At 43.4% G+C, this 26,369-nt stretch overlaps 2 protein-coding genes across 2 annotated transcripts in view; both read right to left on the reverse strand.

The window, feature by feature from the left end:
• GLG1 (golgi glycoprotein 1) overlaps window positions 1-1,421 on the reverse strand; it is an 89,993-nt gene extending 88,572 nt beyond the window's left edge. Inside the window, exon 1 of the mRNA XM_032230327.1 lies at window positions 1,028-1,421. Within this exon, the coding sequence (XP_032086218.1) occupies window positions 1,028-1,393 (366 nt within the window). The 5' untranslated portion in view covers window positions 1,394-1,421. The remainder of the gene's footprint in view (window positions 1-1,027) is intronic.
• A 10,947-nt stretch (window positions 1,422-12,368) lies between these two features.
• Window positions 12,369-25,475, reverse strand: RFWD3 (ring finger and WD repeat domain 3). Its single transcript, XM_032230870.1, has 12 exons — window positions 25,182-25,475; window positions 24,481-24,686; window positions 23,764-23,855; window positions 23,494-23,691; window positions 22,887-22,978; window positions 20,001-20,115; window positions 18,002-18,233; window positions 17,756-17,906; window positions 16,423-16,599; window positions 15,460-15,674; window positions 14,141-14,358; window positions 12,369-13,468 (listed from the first exon to the last, which is right to left on the reverse strand). The coding sequence occupies exons 1-12, from the start codon at window positions 25,430-25,432 to the stop codon at window positions 13,325-13,327; spliced, it is 2,091 nt and encodes a 696-aa protein (XP_032086761.1). The 5' UTR covers window positions 25,433-25,475; the 3' UTR covers window positions 12,369-13,324.
• Between the last annotated feature and the right edge of the window lie 894 nt (window positions 25,476-26,369).

Genomic DNA, 26,369 nt, shown 5'->3' on the forward strand with positions numbered 1-26,369 from the left:
TCTTATGAATGGAACACTATAAGAATAAAAATGTTAAGTAATTTCTATTCAGAAGAACTTGGAAAGAGCCGAAACTTAGCCGCAATCATTTCTTAAAGCATCATGAAACAAATAATAAGCCTTTCAATTTAATCTGTGTAGCAGACATATATTTGTTCATGTTCCTTTAGAAATTATTTCTAATAAAATCAGTAGTTTTAAATGCCTAAATTCAGTTGTCTGTTCTGTTAACCAAAGTTAAAAATGAACCTAGTCAGTAAGGATAAACGAGCAGATGATGCACCACTCAAAACTGGAAAAGCCAAGACCCCAAATAACCTTTATAAAATCCAACTTTTTCTTCTTCTTTGGCTGTGGGTCAATGGGCGCTTTTTAAAAAAATCCACCAGTCAGGTGGGAACCAAGCTTCCGCCTTACTGCTGCTTGAATGAACTTCCAAAAGTTCTGAGGAAAATCCACAAGTGTTTCTTGTGCCAGCTGCACCCACCTGATTCTCTCAGGCTAGATTTTGGGGGGGACAAAGTCACACAGCCAAAGAGGAAACAACACTGGCTTTTAGGAAAGCGTCTTTCCCAAGACCACCTCACCCAGTCCTGGCAAAAACCTCACGGGTGGGATGCCAGGTCTACCTCTGGTGGGGCTAGATCCGCCCAAGCGAGGCTCTCTGGGCAGCACAGGAAGCCGGGGGTGGGGGTAGGACACCCCTACACAGAAATGGGGCTGCACCCTAAAATCCACAGCAAGACCGAAAAAGCCAGCTTTTGGGGGGAGAGGGGGCAGGGCCAGTTCTACCCACCCTCTGGATCCCCAAGTGTCCCATAATGCTCGGCCAGCAAGGATGCCCAAGGAAGCGACCCTAATGCGCGGCCAGGTTAAGGAACGCCCGAGGTCGTCCCGTCAAGCCTGCCTAGGTGAGCCTAGCGAGGTCCCATCATCCACGGACGCCTCAGGAAGGCCTGGCAGCCGGGTGGGGGGGTTCGCTGATCCTCCCCCCTCCCCGCCCGGGGGTCCCGCGCCGCCCGCTGACCTCGCGCACGTCCTGCAGGCACTCGAGGACGGCCAGGTTGTTGGCCCAGCTGTGCTTGGGGCAGACGCGCATCACGTCTTCACGGCACACCGGCTCTTCGGCCAGCTTCCAGCCGCCGGAGGAGCCGACGCGGGGCGCCCGCCCGCCGCCGCCAACGCCGCCCACGGCCGGCCCGAGTTGAGGCGACTGCTGCTGCTGCTGCTGCCCCCCCTGCGGCTGTCCCTGCGGCTGCCCCGGCGGCGGGAATGCGGCGGCGGCGGCCCCGGCCGGCTGAGCCAGCGCCGGGCCGAGGGCCGCGAGGAAGAGGAGGAGCAGAGGGCCCGGCCCGCGGCGGCCCCGGGCCCCGACACGTCCGCACAGCGCCATCTTGGATGCGACTCCTTCGCTCGGGCCGCCCCGCCCACCGCGACGCCGACGACGCTGAGACACGCCCACCGCGTCCTTGCGCGCGGCGCCGCGGGGACGGAGACGGCCGTTTCGAGAGGGTGGGACTGCTGCGCCTCCCCCGTCTCCTTGGCAACCGCTGGGCCCGCTGAGAGGTTTCGGTCGCTTCCGCCGACCGGGCGACGCAACGGGGAGAATGTAACCGGCGCCCGTTTGAGAGAAGAAAAACGCCCGCCGTACAACAGCGGTTGCATTCGCTAGCTCCCTGGGCTTACGGGTGGCATCAAACCCTCCTTTAACCATGATTTATTGTTGAACTGTTGTTTGCAGGTCACAACGGCTGGGGGGGGGGGGACAAAACACACGGAGGCTGTTTCAGAAGGAAGCGCATTGCACGTTGATCGCTTTGTATCTTGGGTGCTTGCACTTCTAGGCTGCCAAATCGGAACACCAACACACCAACAAATCCAGGTAGCTTAGTCCTGGTCTGCAAACTCAGCTATGGTGGACTCGTAAAGATGGGCAACATTGAATATGGGATGGAATGGGAGGACAGAAGAGAACATAAAAGATTGTAGAATAGGATAGAAAACAGAAAAGGAATAGAATTACAGTAAGGATAGAGTAGAATACTAATAGAATAGCAATTAGAATAGAATAGGAATAGAATAGAATTAGAGTAAGGAATAGACTACAGTACAGTAGAATACTAATAGGATAGAATAGCAATTAGAGTAGAAGAATAAAATAAACTTTATGGTCACTTTGAATGTAACCTAATCGTCATACATTAAAATGAACTTTCATTGCATACAGCTTTCAAAGGGTCACCACCTCCAATTTTCACTACATAAACATGACAAAATAAATACAAAATTATGCGTATACCCACATATATTATTATAGGACGCAGAAAAACAACCCAGTTTAGTCCGGATGTATATGCGTGCAAGGCAAGAAGACCGAACCTTGCGAGTTTAGCAGGCGAATGGCACAGGGAACAAAGCTCTCACAGAATCGGGTATTGAGTTTGAGGAGGGGTGGGGGGAATCTTCCAGGGCTATTAGCTCTCAAAGGGAGAAGCTGCAAAGAAAATGCTGGTCGCTCGCGGGGGAAGATTGGGGACAGGAGCCTGTTAGCCCTTTTCCGACCTGCAGAGTTTATTCCAAGGCATCAGTTTTCACGAGCAAGCAAAGCACAGCCCTCTTCCTGATTTCTTACTTCGTTATTCTTGCCGAAAAGGATGTGAATTGCAATCCTGTGCAAGCCCAGTTGAAAACGCAGGCTACAGTTACGACCCCTTTGAGAAAACTCCCCATTTGTGAAAGGATCTGAGCAGCCTATTAAAAGGGGAGGGGGCGTCGGCTGAACCAGTCCCTTTGTTTGAGGGTGGACGTGTTAAACAAAGTGACTCCCGAGGGCTGGTTGCAGAGACAGGAAGGGAAGCCGCAGCACCCCTCTCAATAGCCACTTAAGACTTACCCAACACTTGGAAGCACAAAAAACACTTTGGGGAGGGGGAGGGCAGGGAGGAGACAAGGAAAATCACCAGGCACTCCCACATTTAGCAACTTAGAGAGGATTGTGCGTATATGTGTACACAAAAGTTGAAGAGACTTGCGCAGGCTAAATGGGAACAATTGCAAACTTGTCCTTCACTTTACCTGGAGAAGCCAGGGGTGGGGGGAGGGCTGAACCTCTAAGTCCAGCAGGTAAGGGTGGGTGGGTGCGTGCTTTAGTTTGATTCATGAGGTTGCCCAAATTAATTGTATCCCTTGACGATGGAGACTGCAACACTGCAAACTTTGACCCCTGCGTATTTTTTAAATTTATTCTATTATTGCTTTTAAAATAATGACAAAGAAACAGAAACAAAACACAAAGATAAAAACAGATACATTGTTAAAAGAAGAAAGAATACATAGAAAGTGGGCTTTTTAAATGGAAAAAAACAAAAGAAAAATGTATCTTTTAGGTGAAAATAGTTACAACTCCATATATAGTTATCTACTGCAATTATTATTTGAGTACAATTTCATTTCTAACACCTTTATATAACTGAATTTTTAAATAGGCATGTTTTATACAGATGAATTCCATATTTCAATTAATTTGTCCACACAAAGACAACACCTATAGGCAATCTGCTCATAGGTGGCAAGGGCAACTACATAGTAACTTCCTTGATTTTCATAATACAGGAATTAGTACGGCCATCAGACTAACACAAGACAGCATTATCCCAAAAACTAAACCAAATTCTTCCAAAAGAGCTCCATTTTACTAAGTGTTTGGAAGGCTGTCAGAAGTCTTTGGGCAAGGTTTTCCAAGTTCAAAACTGTAAGATGCGTTTGCCATCTTCCACAATTGTCTTGGCTGGATAATATTAGGAGCTGAAGTCCACTTAATTTAAAGGTATCAAAATTGGGAAAGGTTGTCTTTTCAAAGGCTTCCTTTATAAAACACATGGTTACAACAGGACAGTATCACGTTCTCAGCAACCTGACTTTATAAAAGAGCTGACCAACATCCACAATTGTATTGGCTGGGTCAATTAATAGTGGAGAAGGCTGAGATTTCTAAGACTTGTTGAAAGAAGTGTCCATCTGGGTTCAGTTCGAAGTGGGAAGAAAGACACTGGAAACATGGAGACTGCTTGGAAAAATGGTTTCATGGTGGACAGGACCACATGGTTCAAGATCCTGGGCAAAAAAAACCCCAAATGGGTGGGAGATATATATTTATACCCTCTCTTGGGGCCCACCTTGGATCTTCCTGTTCCTGTTTAAGAAGTGTACTCTGATTGGTTGAGGGCAAATTCTACCTTTGTTGGATCTTGGGTGAGGGCATTTGCTTATCTTTCTTTGTTAAGTGCAGACGTCTGCTGTGAGCTATTAAGAGTGAGTCTGCTTCCTGCCTACCAAAAGCATGTTTTTCCATTCCTCAGCCAGGGAAATACAATATTCTGCCTTTTTTATATTTCCTAGAATATTTTATTTTTCTAGGAGAGAGGTGAGTGCTAAGTTCCAGACTTTTTTCCATTTCTGCAGAAGGATTAGGCCATGTATCCTGAGTTAAGCCTAAGTAACGATTTATAGTTTTCTGCTTCTCCTTAAAACATGCTTTCCTGTGTTGATTATTAATATTCAGCACAATAGGATTTCTGAAGCCCCAAGGCTGCAAAATGTGAGTCCAGTGGCATTTATGTTCTCTCTTCTGTATGACTTCACTGAAAGAACACCGCACTGGAATTGGACAGCTAATAAATTTAAATAAATAATAAGAAATAATAATCATTCTTTCACATATCTCAGGCAACATTTAATGCACTTACAGTTTCTCCTCTATATAAATTCTTCAACACTTGGTAAGATTTGCATTCTAAGTACAGCTTTTTCCTCATTCCAGGCTAATATGATTTCTTTACTCCGTAAATATTTGAGAAATGATGGTCTTTGTAGCAACACTAAAGGTCTTCTCAGTGTTTATATTATTTATAGAGCTGTTTTTCTCCCTACAGAGAAACCTTATTGGATGCCTTTTCTATGTAAATGTCTTGGTTTTCTTTCTTCCGTGTGCATTTTGGTCTGGATTTTAAACAACTTCCATTTCTGCAACCCGATACTCAAAATTAATTTTTGCCTCTTGATACACGGCTCTTTCAAACACATTTGGCTTGGCTTGTCTCATCTACTGGATGCTGCAATGAAAAGAGAACTAGAGAAAACAAAACACAGATCTGGAAACGACCCAACTGTACTATTTGGAAAATAAGAGAGAACACCTAAGTGTCTCTTCCCTTTTAGCATATCCAGTAGACAGAGCCAACAGAAACTGCTCTGAAAAACATGTGATTAAGGTTGGTTATAGTCAACTAGATGTTTACATTGGATTCGGCATTTTTATCTCTTTCGGGTTGTTCCCAAGGACCTGTTGCTTGATGGGACTGCTGCAGGATGTAAGCTGATCTGAGAAAAGCTGCTTTTTGCAATTGACTGATGGGGTTTTTTTTCAAGCAGTGGTCCAGAGGTTTTGAGATGGCACACAAGTCACTTTTTAGTATTGGTACTATGTTTGCTTTCTTTTGCCACTATCATCCCACCTCTGTTAATTGGAGGATGGAACAATTTATTCATTCGGGTTAAATCTCACTTTTTCTCCTGGAGCTCAAAGGCCCCTCCATCTTCCCTCACAACAAGCCTACAAAGTAGGATGATGATCATAAATGGTTCTGTTAAAGGTGAGACACTCTTATCATCAGCATTGGTTGGCCAAAGTAACAAGGATTCCACTTATATTTTTATTGTATAATTTGATTGTATAATTATATAAACAGAAGTGTAGAATCAAAATCACACAAAGTATTACAAAGCCTTTGCAAGGCTACACCTGGAATATTGCAACCAGTTTTGGTCACATTACAAAAAAGATGGTGAGACTTTGGGAAAAGTGCAAAGAGCAACTAAGACGATTAAAAGGCCTGGAGATAAAAACATATGAAGAATAGTTGCAGGAACTGGGTTTGGCTATTTTAGAGAAAAGAAGGATTAAGGGGGACGATAGCAGTCTTCCAATATTTGAGGGGCTGCCACAAAGAGGAGAGGGTCAATTATTTTCCAAAGCAGAAGGCAGGACAAGAAACAATGGATGGAAACCAATCAAAGACGGAAGCAATCTGGAATTAAGGAGAAACTTCCTAACAGTGAGGACAATTAACCAGTGGAACAGCTTGCCCCAAGAAAACATGGACGCTCCATCATTGGAGGTTTTTAAGAAGAGACTGGACAGTCACTTGTCGGAAATGATGTAGGGTCTCCTGCTTCAGCAGAGAGCTGGACTAGAAGACCTCCAAGGTCCCTTATAGTTTTATTCTGATTAATCCTTATGCGGAGAAGGCATATTCTTGTAATATTCTAACATGACAACATGAGACCATATGTAGTCCTGAGTTCAACCATTTTTTAAATTTCTTAGATTATCTTCTAATTTATTTCTGGAGTTCAAGTAGCTCGGTTTGGCTGAGAAAATGTAACTGGTTCAAAATCAGCCAGGAAGTTTCTATGCACAAGAATGAACTTGAATCTGCATTAGTCCAACACCTTTTAGCACTATATACAATCACATCTTGGAAAGTCAGCGTTGCCCAGAACGGAAAGGGAAAATATGTTCTCTTCACAAATAACCCCAGGCAGGATTTGGAAATGTTCCCAGTTCCTGCATAATTGTAAAGAAACATTAAAACGGTGATGGAAAAACAAATATACCAGGCACCCTTGACATTTCTAGAAGCAAAGGGAAAAAAACCCAGAACTGAGCTAAACCTTATTTATTCCTGCTTTCATTATCATAGCTACCTTAAGATAGGATCTATTGCAGAGAGGAAATTACACTGACCCGGTCAGTGTTGGGAAATCAGCACCCTCACCAGCCCCCTTGCCAGGGTGCTGGTGATTTGTTTTAAAAGGAGATTTGGGATAATGTCAGCGTTCCAAATATCATGCAGAATTAAATCAGAGTCCAAGGCAGAGCTATCCTTAAAGTTCCAATTTAATAAGACAGACATGTTGGCAACAAACTGTGGAATCCCAAATCTAAAAGCTTCCTGGGATTCCACCCAGTTGAAAGTTTTTGATCTTATCCCCCACCCATAAATCCATGACATGGTCCAAGCTTCTTCGGCCACGCTGGCATCTCCACCCAGCTAGTTCTGGTCAGATGCAGAGGTGCGGAGACAAAATATTACCTTGATTTCTAGAAAGGAATGACAACACATTCTACAATTCTTCTCCTTACTATTCCCCCTCCCAATTACTACACTAATGAAACAGCATAGGAAAATAAGAGAGTGTGGCAGGCCAAAGATCCTAAAAAGGAATATAACTGCAGGCCTGACATTAGCCCTATTTTATTACCTTTCTTGCCACCGTTAAGTGAATCACTGCAGTTGATAAGTCAGTAACACGGTTGTTAAGTGAAACTGGCTTCCCCCATGGACCTTGCTGGTCAGAAGGTTGCAAAAGGGGGTCATATGATCTCGGGAAATTGCAACTTTCACAAATACATGCCAGTTGCCGAATGGCTGAATTTTGATCACATGACCATGGGGATGCTGCAATGGTGATAAGTGTGAGAAACGGTCATAAGCGTTGTTGAAACTTCAAACAGTCACTAAAAGAACTCTTGTAAGTTGAGGACTGTATACCTGTACTGTATAAAGCAGGGGTCTCCAAACTTGTCAGTCAGCTGGCTGGCTGAGGAATTCTGGGAGTTGAAGTCCACAAGTCTTAAAGCTGACAAGTTTGGAGATCCCTGGTATAAAGGGAAAACATTTATCCATCAAGTCTCCACCCAAAGCTGCAGTTTAAGCGTGAAAGCTGAACAGCCCCCAAATTACCACAAATACAGGTAGTCCTTGACTTATAACCACAATTGAACCCAAAATCTGTCGCTACATGGGACATTTGTTAAGTGAGTTTGGCCCCATTTTACGACCTTTCTTGCCACAGTTGTTAAGTGAATCACTGCAGTAGCTAAGTGAAACTGGCTTCCCCCATTGACTTTGCTTGTCCAAAGGTCGCAAAAGGGGGGTCACATGACCCCGGGACACTGCAATTGTCATAAATATGAGTCTGTTGCCAAGCAGATGAATTTGATCACATGACCATGGGAATGCTTTTAATGGTTGTAAATGAAAAATGGTCATAATTCACTTTTTCCAGTGATGATGTAACTTTGAGCGGTCACTAAGTGAACTGAACTTGTTAAGTTCAAGGACTACCTATATAAAACACTGCACATAGTCACACAACCTCCCCAAATCACATCCCAACTCCAGCCTACACTGCAAACAAAGAAATAAACAACAAGCAGATTTCAGTATAAAGAGAAATGGCTCATTACTACCGAAAGCTACAGTAGAACACACCCAAACTGTTCAAATTCTAAAGCAAACACTCCATTTAAAAGCCACCAATATACAAATATTTAAAATATAAAAGTACACATTTTCTCTCAATGTTGCACCGTCAAAAACTGGCTACAATGCAAACACTCTCAAACAATTACTCTCAAATTACGATGCAATGCAAACACATCGTTCCTTAGAGATGTATTAAACAAAAACAGTGGCCAAAGGTAGGCCACCATGTAATTCCTATAGCCACTATCACCTTGGGAAGAATAAGGTTTTTTTTAAAGAAAGACATAGAAATCAAGGAAACTTTTCATGGAGTGAAGGGTATGGAAATAGATAAGGCAAAGATCCGGGGTGGGGGGGGTGGGGGAGTGATATACAAAAAAACCAGTGCGAATTACACTGCAGAGCTGCAGACAAAACACCCCCAAATTCCTGATACATATGAAGCTGTGATTATAGAACTACTGCCAGACAATCTGGGAAGTTAAATGAGCATATTGCTAAATGAGAAATATTGCTAATAGCAAAGCTTCGCAGTCTGGTTGATATTACCAGCAAAACTGTTTAAAATGTTACACGATGCAGCTAAAATACTTCTTGCGGTTTGCAAGTAGACATGGAGTACAGGTAATCCTCAACTTACAACAGTTCACTTAGTGGCCGTTCAGTTACAATGGCATTGAAAGAAGTGTCTTATGACCTTTTTTCACACTTACGACCATTACATCTGTCTGCATGGTCATGTGATCAGAATTCAAGAGAAGGGAAGAGAAGAGGAGAGGATTATTGACCAAGTGTTAATTAGACACACAAGGAATTTGTCTTCGGTGCATAAGCTCTCATTGTACATAAAGGTTGTAAGTGAAAAATCATGATCATAGTCATCATAAAAATACATTAATCATACGATACAAGACTTAGTGATAGAATCAACATAAATCATACTAGGAAACTAAATAAAACAATATAAAGCATAAAGATACAAGCCACAAAGTTATAATCATAAGTAGAAAGGGAGTTAGGTAATAGGAAAGATAAGAATATTAATAGTCTTACTAAATAGTCTGATAGTGTATTTAAGATAGGTGCAATTCACTTCTGACAAGCAAAGTCAATGGGGAAGCCAGGTTCACTTAACGATTGTGTTACTAGTAACTGCAGTGTTTCACTTAATAACTGTGGCAAGAAAGGTTGTAAAATCGGGCAAAATTCACTAAACAACTATCTCGCTTAGCAACAGAAATCTCAACTGCAGTCATAAGTCAAAGATTAACTGCAAAAATGATGGGAATAGAAATTGGGATTAATATTGCTGGGAAAAGCAGCAACAATGATAAGATGGTGATTCCTGTGGAAAGCTAAAAGGGAGAAAAACCTGAAAGATTTCTTGTGGAAGGTGAAATAAGGGCATGTAAAAGCCAGCCTGATGCTCAATATGACATCAAAATTATGCCCACCCCAATGCAAGCAGAAAGCTGAAACAGTAACAGAGTTTATATTCTTAAAATCAGAAACTGCAGGCAAAACATTAAAGTGCAGAGGCATCATCCTGACAACAAAGGTAGGAACTGTCAAGATCATAGTTTCACCAATAGTGACATGATTTTGAAATGCAGATCATCAGAAAGTCTGAAAGAGAAAAGTGAATATGTGCAGCAGAAAATTGCTGATAAAATTTTACAATTCTCTCCCTAAGTTAGTGTAAATTGGCACCCTTGCCAATGAGGCACTGCAGGAAACAAAATGTACACCACTAGGTGTCATTTTCTGTGAGGGGGGCAGCCATATAAATTTGATAGATAAATAAAGTGGCTGATCCCACACACAAAAAAGAAAAAAACAGGTACATTCATTTGAAATTTCAAAGGACCAAAAATTACCAACGCCAAGCTTTTCCAGCCTAAGGTTACCGACTCCTGTTGAAATCAATCCTGTATGTACGTGCGCATCATATTTTTGTGTGCTTATATTTATGTGGATGTGTGTGGCTAAAGCCACATTCTATCCAAGGGCAGAGTTAAGACAGAACAAGCAAATTAACATCTACTGGTTCGCCATAATTATAAAATAATTATCTTATTCCTAAAATAATTGATCCCATCTTTCTTTAACAACTGTTCTTTGCCCTTTCTTTTACATGCCCTGCAAGCAGAAACACAACTCCCATATATTCCCTGCTCATTTTGTGCTGCTTGATATTAAACTATGCTCCCCATCAATCCACTACAGTAATTTCTGTGCTGCGTGAAATTTATGAAAAGATTAACTGTGCCTTCTGATCTTTGTGATCCAGGTAAAGTTCCAGAGAGGCCCTGCTAGTTTTGCTGTCCCTAATAACACCATCTTGGGAGGAGGAGGGTCCTCCCATCCAAAAGAGATTTTTAAAAAACCTTTAGGGTAGATGATAAGGCTAGAGCCGAGCTGCTGACCAACTTATTCCATGGCCAGTTATTCTGAACTGTGTGTTGCATGAAAATTAACTAGTACGGACAAAATGCAAGCACAGCTTGCCAAATAATAACATTGACATATATGCAAGTCTTTAAAAAATACATCCAAGATTTCTTAGCAGCCTGGTTGCATTTCACCTCGTTTGATATATTTTTGTTGTCTAAATATTCTCAGCTATGATGCATGAAAAATGAACACACAATGTAAGAATTGGGCAAGGGTTCAAAGGCATAATACTGTATCCTCCAAGAATTTGGGCTGGTATTAATACCATCTTAACCCTATTCTGTAAATAGGCTATACATTGCAATAATCCAAGCACCGATTGAGGGTTACATCCTGCATTTGTCAAATAATTTTTAACAGCTTCTTTTCTAAACTGTCAAAACAGGTCATCTAAGAGAAGTACAGGAAGTCCTTGGCTTTCGACCACAACTGAGCCAAAAATTTATATTGCTAAGTGAAACATTTGTTAAGTGAATTTTGTCCCATTTCACAACTTTTCTTGCCACAGTTGTTTAAGTGAATCACTGCAGTTGTTAAGTTAGGAACACGGTTGTTAAATGGATCTGGCTTCCTGATTGACTTTGCTTGTCAGAAGGTTGACACCCCCCCTCCCCCCAGGACACTGCAACCGTCATAAATATGAATCAATTGCCAAGCATCTGAATTTGGATCAAATGATCCTGGGGATGCTGCAGCCATCATAACTGTGAAAAACAGCCGTGTCACTTTTTTCAATGCTGTTGTAACTTTGGTCACTAAATGAACTGTTCTAAGTCAAGGACTACCTGTCTATTGAGAGACTAAGACACCAATGTTGTCAGTTACATTTACCTCCGCAGTGTTATTAGCTGGGCGGTATCTCTAATAGAACTTGGCCTACATTTCACATGTAATCCTTTTGCAAATATCATTTTAGAACATTTTAAATGTTCTTCAGATGTGCTCTAGATGTTATCTATGCATAGACAGGATATTCAAAATTCCTTATAAATGCTTGATAAAGAAGTTTATTATACAGAAACTTGTATTTTTAAAGCAATTGTAATTCTGGCGATGTCACAAATTCATCTGTGTTTACATTATAGTGATCATGTACTTTAATATAAAGTGACTTGCTCACTGTTAAAAGCAGAACCATTTCTACATTCTAGAGATTCCCACAAGGTAACAGTTCATTCCAGCACATTTCATTAAAAAAATTAACTATGTTTTCAACTTAGTTAAGGTATAATCATTCACTTTTGAAAAGAGTTACCTTATAAATTGCACCTTGCTAGTTGCCAACAAAAAGTTAAGGAAATATTCCCCAAACCCATATATATATTAATTTACCACGTGGAAGTGGTCCGGTCTGACAACATGTACAAAAGGTATCATTTTCCTACAGATCTTTTGAGATGCACACTCTCCTTCCCTTTCTTGGCACTTATGCTTAATTTTAAAGCGATTCGAATAGCCTAACAACAAAGTGTTTTGCCCACTTGAGAAAACCACTGATTTTTAAAGTTTGTTTCACAATTGCTAGTTTAACAAATATACATAACAGGACAATTGGACATACTTACATGTCACAGTATTTCAGTTTAAGAATGTTGTTCCGAGGCTTGTACTGCCACACACAGTACAGGCAGTGCAAAAAGCTTCCATTTCTACAGCTTTCGGATTTTTAAAGGTTTTCAGATGAGCCTTGCAGTATATACACTCTAGTAATTTGCTTTGTGAAAGCCAGCAATCAAAATACAATGTCATTTTAATTCAGAGCAGAAAACAGATCACCGGTGTACTTAAGAAAAGCCAAGCAAAACCTTTTTTCTTGCAAACATACTTAATCAAGTTCTGAAGTGGCTTCACTTTTCATTTTTGCAATGGTCTGGCTTTGGGAGATCGGCTGGAAGTCCCCTAAATCACAGTTTCAATCCAAACAGTTAGGCTTGTACATTAAGTCACTGCATCTCACCAAACTGCATTCGAAATCCATGTCAGCAGCCAGTTTCAGGCAGAATTTGCGATCACCTTTTTTCCTCATGATCAGAAAACATTTTGCTAGAATAGTTCATTGCAGAAAAGTGAATTTAAGTAGACCAAAAGAGAAAGAAGAGCGATACAAACTGCTTTTTGCTTTGTACACAATAGGTTAGTGACCTATTAGTACCCACATTATGAAGTTCTAGGCCACTGTGGAGCAGGGCTAATTAAGGTAGTCTTAGCAAGCACCAATGATTAATTTCCAGAAACTATATCCAGAAAATGGCAGCCAAGCTTCTTCTTCACTTACTCCCAGAATAATGCAACCAGAAGACAAGACCCATAACAAGATTTGTTGCATGACTGAAACAACTGTCTTCATTGAAAAAAATATAAATTGGGGGGGGGGGGAGAGAGAAACAGAGACATAAGGTGAGCAGAGACGGAGCAAATAAATTACCCTGAGGTACAAATCTAAGGTGATTCAGGAATAATCCTATCTTCAAGACAGCCAAACATCCAATTAGCAGCAAAGCATCTGCCCAGGGATCAGGCTTGGAAGGCAAGGGAGACAGTCACTGCCACTTGTAGATTTTCACCATCTTCTCCGTCAAAGTAGCAAGGAAGCTGTTGCGATTCACCTCAAAAGGACAGACATCCAACACAGGGAGGTCAGCTGGCAGTTTCTGAAGCAGAGTTCCACTTCCTGCGTCCCAGAGCTTCAGGATAAAGAGAAGGCCATAATTCACCACATATCTCAGAGGGCAAGACATGGTTCTGCAAACTACAATGTTTTACAGGAAATAATACTTCCTAATAAAGCTACCCTCCTTTCCTGTCCCCTGATAAATGGTTTTTAGAAGACTTCAGACTAGAGCTGTAAAGACCAAATAAAATAGAAAAATTAGGGACTGGCCTCCCTTCCTTCTCAACTCTAATGAACAGTATTGCATGGAGGAATACTGGCTCTATATGCCCCACAACTGAGTTCATCATTTTCCTCCCAGTCTCCTATCCCTAGAGAAATAAATAGAGGACAGCCCCAGTCCCAGCTCAAGGTTCAGCTGCACAAGAGGTTCTCTAGTGGCATGGATGTATACCAGAGGTCTTCAAACGTGGCAACTTTTAAGTCTTGTGGACTTCAACTCCCAGAATTCAACTCCCAGAAAAAAGCTGTGCTGGCTGGAGAATTCTGGGAATTGAAGTCCACAAGTCTTAAAGTTGCCAAGTTTGGGGACCCCTGATGTATACTGTGGCAATTGCAACACACCCGCACCCTCACTCAATCACTCCATGGTTTTTGTGACTTAACTGTTGTGGAAGAAGAAAAACAATCAATACCTAACACTACCAATGAAAGGCAAAGTTCTTATCCAAAATTAAGGACATACCATGGCAGAATTTGATGCTTCATCCCCTGCACACACAAGGATGCTGCCATCATCTTCGGGACTTTGAAAAATGGAATTTTTGGTTAAGAGTTTGCACGTTGGACCTGCAGTAAGAGTTTGAATGGGGTTGCATGAACAGACAATTTCGTCATCTCGGTCTGTCAGATGAGTAGATGTCAGCTCCATCACCACACACTGCAAGCAGTTGTTGTTTCGGTCTGTGAAAGGGCAAAATTGAAAAAAGTTACAAAGTTGGAAAATATCAACACCCAACACTGCAGAAGCATTTAAATGAAATCCCTGTTTGATAGATGCTTGATTTCCTTCAGCTGCTGCTTGTCTGCACATTGAGACAGTGGTGGGTTCCAGGCGGTACACCCCGGTACAGGCGTACCGTACCGGAATGGTGCTTTGGAGGGCCCACCCGCTTGCCTTTGTTACTTACCTGTATTTAAGCCAACAGGGCCATTTGTGCATGCGTGTGCAGCGTATGGCGCCTGCGCGATGCTCCGAACAGCTGTAGCATCGCAGGGTGGTGGGTGTGCGAGCATGCACAGAGCACATGCCCATGGTGGACGGACAGCCCCGTCAGAGTGTACCAGTTGCGATGGGATCCGGAACCCACCACTGCATTGAGACCATTATTTCACTCAGTCCTGAATGCCAAATGCCAAGGTAGGGCCTGCTACCTACCTACCTACTACAAGAGTGGCATTAGTAACAATCTCTGAGGTTTGCTTGTAAAGCAGTATTCCAAATGGGGGCAAAAGAGAAAATCAGATTTAGCACAAAGCTCCGTGTGCTGGAGGTATAATTCTTAACGTTTCCAGGCAGTGAGAAAGACATGTTGACAGGAGATTCCATGAAAGATGCTATGTAGGAAAAGGCGGGGATTATGTCTGTGGTCTTTGGGGTGGAAGCAATGGCCAGGGGTACAAAAGGAGAGCTCAGGCTACGCCCATGGCCCAGGCACATACATTAAATGAACCCTGAAATGATTCTCTCCTCCATCTTCAAATCTCTCCTAACTGACAAAAAGGAGACAGCCAGAATAGCGACCAAAAGGTACTACCAGCAATGCCCTACAGTCCAACAGGAAGCGCCATCCAAGGTCCCCCTCCTATTTATAAGTAATGGATCAGGCAGGAATCTAACATAAACAAGTACTGTCAAGAGGGAGGTTACACCATTTAGTAAAAGGAAAAAGGGAGGGGGGAAAACAGAATGCTTTCCTGAAGATGATTCCGTGTCCAAATTCGATGCTTCTGCTGGGCCAATCCTAACCCTAAGCAAAAAAATATCCCCAGATGACAACTTACTGGGTCTGAATGTTGCAAGGCAGTGTCGTGTGCTGGGTTCTGTCTGAAGGTCAATGCAACCTCCGGGTTCAAGGAGGAGATCGTGAGGTCGGTAGGAATTGCTAGACTTCTGCTCCCAAAAACAGGCTCCTTCCAGCGTTCCAGACACCAGTCCACCATATGGCAGTGAAGTTGAAGCCATTCGAGGAAGGTAAGATAAAGATACCACAGGACATCTGATGGGGTCAGAGACAGCAGCAAAATCAGTATCACCAGGCCATTCTCTCTGATTCCCTAAAACGAAAATCTTTATAGCAAGGGTGTCCAAACCTGGGAACTTTTAAGACTTGTGGACTTCAACTCCCAGAATTCCACAGCCAGCCATTCTGGGAGTTGAAGTCCACAAGTCTTAAAAGTTCCCAAGTTTGGACACCCCTGCTTTATAGGAATGTTTAAAAACGATTTCAAAGAGAAACCATCTAACTTAATTGCAAGTGTTGCTAAGACTGAAATCCCCTGCTTACTTCAGATTAAGCTTTACTAAACATTGTAGAGATAAGAAGGGTAACTTGATTCACATCACTCATAATTGCTCAGAAGACTCATTAATGCAGAACTACTACAAGCAAGATAAATGCCATCCCACAACTTTACCCTCACTGTATTCTTTCCAATTCCCCACCATGAGAAAGCTAATGTCAGCAGTGACTTAAGGAGTAGAAATGCCTCTATGGCAAGATTAGTTCGACATTAGCTAGTCTGGCCCCTTTTTGCTCTCGCCAGTTTGGAGATTTATCTGGATCACAGCAAGGAGTTTATATTCTGTATCCAAGTCTTCAAAGGAATTCTTTTCAAGAAAGGTATGTTCCTAGCCTACAGCATGAAGGATTTTTAGCCTTAGAAATGAACTTATTACGGAGATGTTTTAAAAGTTTTCCGTGGTCTCAGTGTTTGGAAAGCAATATTGTCTTATGAAAGCCATACCTGGACTTCTGTGGAGGCAATTCCTGGACGTGGGAATTTGTGTCCCTCAGATCATAGACCAAGATCGATCCATTAGCCAGCCCAGCATAGACATAGTTGGTGTCGTCGAGGCACCAGCAGCAGCACCAGATGGGGCGGCTAGCATTATAGGTCTGTACAACAGTGTTTGTGGCTAAGCTGGGAGAAAAGGAGAGAAGAGCCTCTCAGCATCTGTGCCCCATGCCTACCCTTGTACCTCTTCCCTTGGTCCATTACCACTCAACAGCAATAATGGCCAGGCGGGAAACCATTTCCCCCAAAAAGGACCACAGACCAGTTTCCTGAGTCACGCAGCGTAAAGCCTCTTCACTACCAGTAGAACTATAGGGCTAGAAGGACCCGGAAGGTCTTCTAAACTAACCCCCTGCACAAGGTAGGAGTCCTTATATTATCCTGGAGAAATGGCTGCCCAATTTTTTCCTGAAAACCTCCTCTGATGGAGCACCTCAACCCCAGGAGGCCAGCTGTTCCACTGATTAATTGTCCTCACTGCTAGCAAATCCCTTCTCATTTCCAGGTTGGATCTCTCTCTGCCAAGCTTCCAGCCACTGCTTCTTTTCCTGCCCTCAGATGCCATAGAGCCATGATAGCAAGCCTATGGCAAAAATGCCCAAAGTGGCATGCAAAGTCATGTTACCTGGCACACGCGGCCTTCCCTGTTTGTCTTCTGGGTGTCTGGCATGCATGTGCGCGCAATGATCAGTTGTCCTTCACAGGCGACAGTGCGGAAAACCGGTGTGTGCATGCACATTGGTCAGCTGATTGCCAGGTGCACATGCACACCAGAATCTGGAAGTTTGGATTTTCCGGAGCGCGGCCATGACGTTTCCACATGATTTTTTTGGCACTGCTAGAGAGAATAAACCGGCCGCCTCTTCCCCTTCAACTATTAAAAGACAGCAATCCCGTCTCCCCTAAGCCTTCTCTTCCTTAAGCTAAGCATATCTAGTTCATCAGACATTCTAACCTGCAGAACTTTATCCTCTTTGTTGTTCTTCTCTGCACACTTCCTACAGTATCAACCTCTTTTTTTATAACGTGGTAACCAAACAGCATCCCAAGAGTGGCCTCACTAGAACACTATAAAGCGGTACTATCCCTTCACACTGTCTTGAAACTATCCCTCCTTTGGTGCCGCCTAGGATTGCATTGGCTTTTTGGGCAGCTGCAGCACACGTCAGGCTCACACTTAAGCTGTGATTGACCGGGACACCTAGATACAGCCTGTCTTCTACCTATGCATTTGGTTTTTCTCCCTAAATGCAGGGCCTGACTTTGTAGTGTAGATACTCACCTTGTAAGCCTGAGCGTATGGTCCAAAGAAGCAGACAAGAGCAAGCCATCTGCCCGGTTGCTGAAGGCCAGGCCCCGGATCTGCTTGCTGTGGATGGGCACATACTGACTGCTTTTCAGGTTGACGGCACTCATCATCTTAATGCCATAACCTCAAAAGACACGGAAAAGGCCACTTAGCCAACTCCTCCCTTTGACTGAGATAGCAATCACACATCCCCACCTCTTGGTTTGGTTACTGACTCACCAGGGAGGAGAGTACTTTGCGGAGAGGGCTGTGAGACCACGAGGCAGCTCAGGGGGTCACAGTAGGCCATCACCCGGCAGTTGCCCATCTGAGAGACCAGAAAGGCTCTCTCAAAATGGTACTTGTGCTGACCCTGGCTGGAGGAGAGGCAGCCGGGAAAGCAAGAGCGAGCACTGCTGGACTGCTGAGAGGAGGAGCTGGCGTTGTGCCGGACCAGCAAAGTCTTCAGTTCCTGCAGAAGGGAGTGTTAAGTCAAGCCCAGAGAGCTCGTTGTGTTTCTTGCCCATTGCAAGGTGTGCAGACTTCAACTCCCGAATTCTCCAGCCAGCATTCTGGGAGTTGAAGTCCACATGTCTTAGTTGGCAAGGCTGAGAAACAGTGTTCTATATAAAATATATGATTTGGCATGGGAGGGCTAGTCCAGTGATGGCTACCCCACCACCACCCCATGCCCCCGTCCCCCTGTGCATGGCACATGCCCCACGGCATGCACTCCGCCCCACCACCGTGTGCGCCCTTTGCCCCGTGCATATACGGCAGAGACCCAAAAATCAGGTGGTTGGTGGGAGGTGCGCGCGCATGCATGGCGGAACTGAGCTGGGGCAGCAGCTCATGTGCCCTCAGAGAGGGCTCTACGTACAACCTGTGGCATGCATGCCATAGGTTCGCCATCACGGGTTTAGTCCCTCCAGGTATTTTTTTTCCCATGGGTACATTCCAGATAAATAAAAGGCCATATATTTCATATATCTCTTATCTTTTAATGATCAGCTTAAAGGATGGAGATTTTTGTGCTTAGTCAGGAAAGCCCTAAACAAAGGAGACTAATTTTGTTAAGCTGTAGATAAACATTCTTCTTTAGTTGGACTAATTATTTTAGGCCAGCAGTTATAAATTTTAATTTATAATGGGATCAACTAATACAACTTTTTATTTCCCTGTACAATTTCAAATTTATTTCAAAATTCAGATGCCATTGATTGGCCAAGTAGCAAAAACAGACTAACTGCCATCTTCTCCAAACTTCTACAGAGCCTTGCTGTTCCATTCTCACAAGCTCACCAAGCAAGATTGATCCATGCCAAGCAATCCCTTCTCTCCATTTTGATACTTTGAATCCAGCTTATCAATTCACTAGCCCCTGCCTTCCCGCCTCCATTCATGTGTTCTAAAACTCAATTCACTTATACTTTCCCTTGTAAGGCAAGCATTTATCTGGAATGCCACAGACTTTCTCCTAGGAAGCGTCTCAAAGTTCACTGGTGGTTAGGCTGTCAGGCTAGAAACCAAGAGATTGTAAATTCTAGTCCCGCCTTAGGCATGAAAGCTGGCTGGCTGACTTTGGCCCAGTCAATCTCTCAGTCCAATTCTTCTAATATGGTGGTTTTAGTGGAGAAAATAAGAGGAGGAACAAGTGGTAGGTAGGTAGGTAGGTAGGTCGGTCAGAAGAAAAGAAGGAAGCTTGGCACGCCCCAAGGAACATCTCTGGGGATATCTGTACTCTTTAACAACCATGAAGGGGATGCCATAAGAATCTCTTCCACAAATGCTTCCCCGCCCCCAAAGAGCATGTGACATGGATTACAGAGTCCTTGACTTACAACAGTCCATTTACGACTGTTCAAAGTTACAATGGCACTAAAAAAATGACTCATGACTGTTTTTCACACTTACAACTGTTGCAGCATCCCCATGGTCATGTGATTAAAATTCAGATGCATGGCAACTGGTTCAAATTTATGAGAATTGCAGTGTCCTGGAGTCACATGATCCCCTTTTGCGATCTTCTGACAAGCAAAGTCAGTGTGGAAGCCAGGTTCATTTAACAAGTGGGTTACTAACTTACCAATTGCAGTGATTCACCTAACAACTGAGGCAAGAAAGGTCCTAAAATGGGGCAAAACACACTTAACAACAGAAATGTTTGGGCTCAATTGTAGTTGTAAGTCGAGGACTACCTGTACAGTTGTCCTGGGTGATTGACTGCAGCTAATCTTACCTGTACTTGCTGCTTCAGTTTGCTGCACTCCTCTGTCATGACCTGCAGTTGAAGGCGGCTCTGGGCTGATTCCAGTTCTGCTTTCCTTCGCAGGCATTGTTCCTTTTCTAAAGAGCTGTGACAAAAATGGGACAGATCTGGTTAGAATTTTGGATGGGAAATCACCAAGAATTCCTAGACTGTAGACTGGACTGAAAAACTGAGAAAACATCATAGAAGAAGTCCGTGACAGATTATTTTCCTCTGGATTCTAAGGAAGCTGCTTTGGTCTAATGATGAAGGTGCTGGCCTAGAGACCAGGAGACAGTGAGTTCTAGTCTGGTCTTACCCGCATTTCCCCAAAAATAAGACCGACTCATATTAATTTTTGCTCCAAAAGATGCATTGGGGCTTATTTTTAGGTGATGTCTTATTTTCAGGTAAATATGGTCCTAAATGCATCTGTCTGGTTGATTGTTTTTAACTAGGGCTTATTTTTGGTAGGGCTTATATCACAAGCATCCTGAAAAATCATGCTAGGGCTTATTTTCTGGCTGGGTATTATTTTTGGGGAAACATGGTAGGCAAGAGAGCTGGCTGGATGACTTTCAGCAAGTCACTTTCTCTCAGCCCAATCAACCACACAAGGTGGTTGTTATGGGGTAAATAAGAGGAGGAATACCACCTATGCAGGCCATCTTGAGTTATTTCTAAAAATAAAGATGGGATAGAAATTAATAAGAAATAAATAAAAGCTACAAGGAATATCCACGAAGTCACCAAACCTGACCCAAGAGACTCCCAAAATCCTCACTGTGTGTTACAATATTTACAGTACAGTGTGAGTCTGGCAGCAAAGCTCATTTTTTAAAAATGCACTAGAAGTCCTTTTGGCCTTAAAAGCGCTTCATATAAACTTTAGTATCAAAAAGTTACAGAACATTTCTGCACACAGACATCTAAATCTTATACATGGAATAGCTGATTAAACAAGACTGAGAAAGATTAATCTGAGCTGTGATGTTAGAATACAGAAAATGTCTACAATTTCACGGTGACCTATTTTTTCTGGACGAAGTTAAAAGTAACCAAGTTACAAAATTTATAAAACTGTCAAGAACAAAAGTTCCATTGACGTTTATATTCTTCATGTCATCTGAACCCAACTATTTGCTAACTTATGATTAAGCAACCATTGGCTTTCCAGAATAAGGCAGAGTTGCAGAAGCAGGATCATTCCCATAGAAATATTGTTGTTGTTACCGAGGGAAAGAATTATACTCCTCAGCATATCTGACCTGCGGTAACTTCAATACTTATCAAATCACCACCCTTCTTTATACACCAGTTGATACAGTAAAAACGTTGTCAATGCAGCTGCAACTGCCACAGAAAATGGCCTCAATCTATCGTTGCTCATTACAGCATTCAGTGAAAGATTTGATGCTAATCACAGTCTTTACATGCTGCCGATGCACCCATTAATCGTTAGTAAACTTTGTTTGAAATCATTTTCTGAGTCTGGATACCAGGTTGTTTTCATGCTTTGCTGCCTGATCTGGACTCACAGATTAATCAGGCACAAAAAATACCACTACAGGTTTGCTTGATCTCCTAGACATAACTTGTAATTGTGTTAGTGTTTTCATTTATTCGTTATTTATACAGGTAGACCTCAACTTACGATCACAGTTGAGCCCTAAATTTCTGTTGTTAAGTGAGACATTTGTTAAGTGAGTTTTGCCCGATTTTATAATCTGTCTTGCCACAGTTAAGTGAATCACCACAGGTGTTAAATTAGTAACACAGTTGTTAAATGAATCTGGCTTCACCATTGGCTTTGCTTATCAGAAGGTTGCAAAAGAGGATCACATGACCCGGGATACAGCAACTGTCATAAATATGAGTCAGTTGCCATGTCCAAATTTTGATTGACCATGGGGATGCTGAAATGGTTGTAAGTGTGAAGAATGGTCATAAATTTTTCAGTGCCATTGAAACTTTCAACGGTCACTAAATGAACTGTTGTAAATCAAGGGCTAGCTGTACAAGATTCTTTCAGCTCCAATCTGCAAACCTTACATTTATTATTTGTAAAATTTATAGGCTGCCCATTGTACTTCAAGATAACTCTGTGGCTTACAATCATAAAAAATAAAAACCATATAAACTAAAAAGATAAATTAATATAAAATCTAGACCACGGCCCAATTAAAAGCTGGGAGGGTGGAAAATCCGTTGTTAATCAACCACCTCCACTATGAAGTTCCCCATTGGGCCCCAAGTGTCTTTAAGCTCTTTAGGTGAGGACGATTAGGGCTGACCTCATACCTGGGGGGCGCAGGAGGGAGAGAAGAGGTTCCCCAGGGTAGAAGGCCCTTCTTCAAGATCCCACCAGTCAGAATAATCAGGTTCATCAGGCCTGCAGCATGCATGCTCTGCTGATATGGATAGGATGGGCTAATCCCAGTGGGATGAAACGGTCCCTCAAGTAGCCTCACCCCATGCCAGGAAGGGCTTTAAAGGTGATTACCAACACCTTGAATTGCACCCAGAAGCAAATTGGCAACCAATGCAGCTCACGGACCAGTGGTGTTAGATGGGCCATTCTTCAGACCCCAAGAACTGCCTGCGCCACTATATTCTGTACCAGCTGAATGCTCTTCAAGGGTAGCCCCACGGACAGCACAAAGCCATTCGGTCTTGCCAGAGTTCAGTCAAAGCCTGTTGATCCCCATCCAGGCCCTTAAAGCCTCACAGAAACACAAAGAACACATTCTGAGGGAACCTGGGCTGATCTATTCTATGCACAACACATTTCAATAAAAAATTATTTTGACTTCATCCTTGACCATAAATGTACATAAAATTTCATGTAAGAAAATGAAGGTGATCCAGCATCAATACCTTTTCATGTTTTCCTGTTCAGTGGTGTCCAGTGCTTTCAGAGTACGGGCATAAAGGACAACAATATCTGTGCGTTTGGCTTTCTTATTGCACTAAAACAAAGCACAAAATGAAAGTGAGTCACTTTCTGGCAAATAATCTATTGTTTGGCTGTGGTTTGGATAAAAACAACATTACAATCTCGGCTCAACAAACACATCAAATATGGTGCATTTTTAGGAAGATTGAAATATTTTCACATCGTGAGGGATACTGTGCTTGTGGTTACTTGCTTTATCAAATGTAAAGTGTTTTTTTTCTTTATTTGGGCTCTTCTGCTAGTATCGATATACTTTTAAGGTACTGGTAAGTTTGTGGATGTAAGAATTCTGTTTCGTACTTGTCTGAATGCAAGAGACCAGTGACTCCTTGTAATCTGTTTAAAACTTCTTTGGTAACTGATCTTTATCACAACAAGCCTCCGCTGCCAACAGTCCAAGTGCACTGTGCACTGTCTGTTGCAATTTGCATACAATAAATAATTCTCCTGAATGATAATAGCACTTTCCCCCTTAGAATCCTAATTAGTTTTATTTCAAATGAGTCTTTCTTGCTAAAAGACTTTTACCTGGGGGCATTTGCCCACTTGACCCTTCAGCCATCTCTCAATGCAGCTGTAGCCAAAGAGATGCCCACAGCGCAATGCTGCAAGACGATGCTGCCCAGCGTTCGTCCACTCTTCAAAGCAGATGGCACAGATATCGCCACTGTCCTCTTCCAAAGAAACCAGGGATGCCGCCGGATTACTTTTCTTTAATGGAGTTGTCTAGAAAAAAGAAAATATGGAAGGTAGCTCAGGTAAATGAGGGCCCAGGTATTCAACTTCACTTCCTCTCACCTTCTTTGTTTGGGAAGCTGTGACTCTAGAATCAGGATGCTCTATCTCATTAGAATTATCTCCAGGAGGCTCCATTTGATTTGAGACAATTACTAAGAGAAAAAACAAAGAAATATTTCATGTAAGCAAATCAATCTATATGAAAGTGCAACCCTCCCAATAAGCCATTTCAATTTTAAAGAAGAGACAAAAAAGAATAAGCAAGTTATTTCCATTTAATTCCAAACCACAAAAACCTCACAGACAATAAGAATATAGAATTCAAGACAGACTTAATCAGACTATTTTAGATAGTTACATACAAATATACATACTAATTAGCAACCAATCATTACTGCACAGTAAAGGTATGCCAGGCACAAAATCTGCCCAAGACTTTTCGTCTTAGCTCAGCCAATTTCTTAGATTGTTAGGTTACAAAACGTGATCCATCCTATGCAACAGGAGATGCAAAACAACAGGGATATCTATTGGGTTTGGTTAAAATAGTCAAAATGGCATCCGCAACAGGCCAATCAAAATTCCACCTGTTTTTAAGGTGTAATTGGAGCAGAGCTTCAATTGTGCATTGCAGCCCCCACATCCTGCCCCCCTCAAAAGACCGAAGCTCATGAAAATGTTACACAAACAAATAAATTGCTCTGATCAAGGATGGGCATCATGTCCTGAGACATTTACATACATTTAGATTTTCAAAGATGTGGAAACAATGCAAACCTTCCAAGCCAATTAGAGGTATTTCCTCTAAATTTCTTGCAGGTTCCTCTTCGTCCTCCGTCGGGCTGCTGCTGTTGCCGCTGCTCTCGGAATCACTTAGGACCACGGTTTCATCTGAGCTGCTGTCATTGTGGATTACTAGAAGTGATGGTTCTGCTGGCTGGGTCCTACTGACCTGGAAATAGCTGTCCAGCGATGCTGTGGATCTAATCAACACAAGGTAAATGTGTATTTGTGTGAAATCTGATTTTAGCCCCCTCGAAACATGCATTTCCTTGATCTCAGTGGCTGAGCCGTGCAGACTCCAACACCCAGAATTCCCACAGCAACCAAGCAGCAGTTTTCACATGTCTGGACTCCAATTCCCAGAATTCCCAGCCAGCCCAGCAGCCACTTTGACAGGCCTGGACTCCAACTCCCAGAATCCCACGCATTTTAAAGTGGCTGAGATGGAGAAAGGAGGCGATGAAGCGCCAATACCATTCCAACCCCCAACTGCAGAATTTAGGCGCTAACCACCCACCCCCGCCCCCGAAAACAGCCACGGAGCGTCCCCGGGGCTCGGCCTGCGGCTTCTTCCGAGGAGCGTCTCCGCAGCCCCGGCTAGCCCGTCGAGAACCTGAGGGGCGTGGAAGGAAGGAAGGAAGAAAGGCGGTCGCCAGGCGATGGGCAGGCAGCGCGCGGGGCCCACGACCACTCACCTGGCCCGGGCTGCCCGTTGGGAGGACGACGCTGAGGCGGAGGAAGGCGCTGCCCGAGGGGCGCCAGGCAGGTTCCTCCGGGAACGGCGCGGCCTCCGCGACTCCGCCGCCCGAGCGTCTCGTGAGGAGCGGGCAATCGCCGGACGGCGCCCCGAGGCTTCCTCGCGATCGGACGCGACGGCCGGCTCCCTCTCGTCGGCCTCGGCCACAGGCGGGAGATCCACTTCCATGGCCTCCTCAGCCGCCGCCATCGGCCTCCTTCCCTCCCGCCCTCTGAGGGGCCAGGCGACGCGCGCGCCGGCCAGCCGCTCAACCGCCCCGCCTCCTGCCCACGCCCCCCCATTGGCCGCCCGGGAGGCGCGCGAACGCAGAGTTTGATTTCTATTGGACACTGAGTCTCTCTATTGGTCTTCCCGGCTGTCACTCTTCTGGGTAAACATGGAGCGGAGCAGGGAGGGGGAGGGAAAGGAGGACTGGAAGACGCGCGTGCGCAGTTTTAAGGCCGCTGCCGCCACCAGCCGGAGTTTAAAAAGAAAGCGCGTTTTGCAGCCTGATGCGGCAGTGGCGTTTGCGGGTGGGGCGGATGCGGTTCCGTTGGGCATGAAACACACCACTAGAATTAAAAAAAAACAGTGGAAAAACGGGATCCATAGGAAGAAAAACATTGGGTGGGGGGAGGAATTGACAGTTTCAAACAGCAACGTTGAATTGCCAAAAAGGCACTAGGAGTTGTTAACCTAATCTTGGGAAGCTTCTTCTCTGGTAACTGCGATTTCTCCGTGGGTCGTTCATGAAGCCAATGTGGAAGAGAGACTCGGACACGAATTCCCTTCGGGACGAACCGACCCAGAACGGAGTCCGGGGGTCCTTTTTTATTGAGCATACACAAGAGAGGGGTGGATTTACATAGCCAATGGGGACCAATCATGATTGTGCAAGTTTACAGTATATGGTAACTCATTTACTTCCATGTAGACCTAAAGAATACTCAGTCAATAAATCTTTTATCATCGTGTAAACTTCAAATCCTTAATTAATGTTTGAGAGTTAAACAGTTGTAACCCCTGATTTAATCAAGCTTGTAATTAAGAGTCTGTGATTACTGATCTGCTTAGTGTTAATTACTAATTTACTTAATGCCTAGAGTTAAACAGTTTGTCTTACTGATTCAATCATAGGGTTAATCAT

Source organism: Thamnophis elegans, chromosome 14, assembly GCF_009769535.1.
Source record: "Thamnophis elegans isolate rThaEle1 chromosome 14, rThaEle1.pri, whole genome shotgun sequence".
Taxonomy (NCBI): Eukaryota; Metazoa; Chordata; class Lepidosauria; order Squamata; family Colubridae; genus Thamnophis; species Thamnophis elegans.

What these genes read in the sequence shown, in the direction of transcription:
- RFWD3 (XM_032230870.1), bottom strand. Translation starts at nt 25,432, where the DNA reads ATGGCGGCGGCTGAGGAGGCCATGGAAGTGGATCTCCCGCCTGTGGCC. An exon ending in CAGCTTCCCAAACAAAGAAG is followed by an intron (nt 23,692 to 23,763) that starts GTGAGAGGAAGT and finishes TCTTTTTTCTAG; the next exon opens with ACAACTCCATTAAAGAAAAG. An exon ending in AACTGAAGCAGCAAGTACAG is followed by an intron (nt 18,234 to 20,000) that starts GTAAGATTAGCT and finishes TCCCTTCTGCAG; the next exon opens with GAACTGAAGACTTTGCTGGT.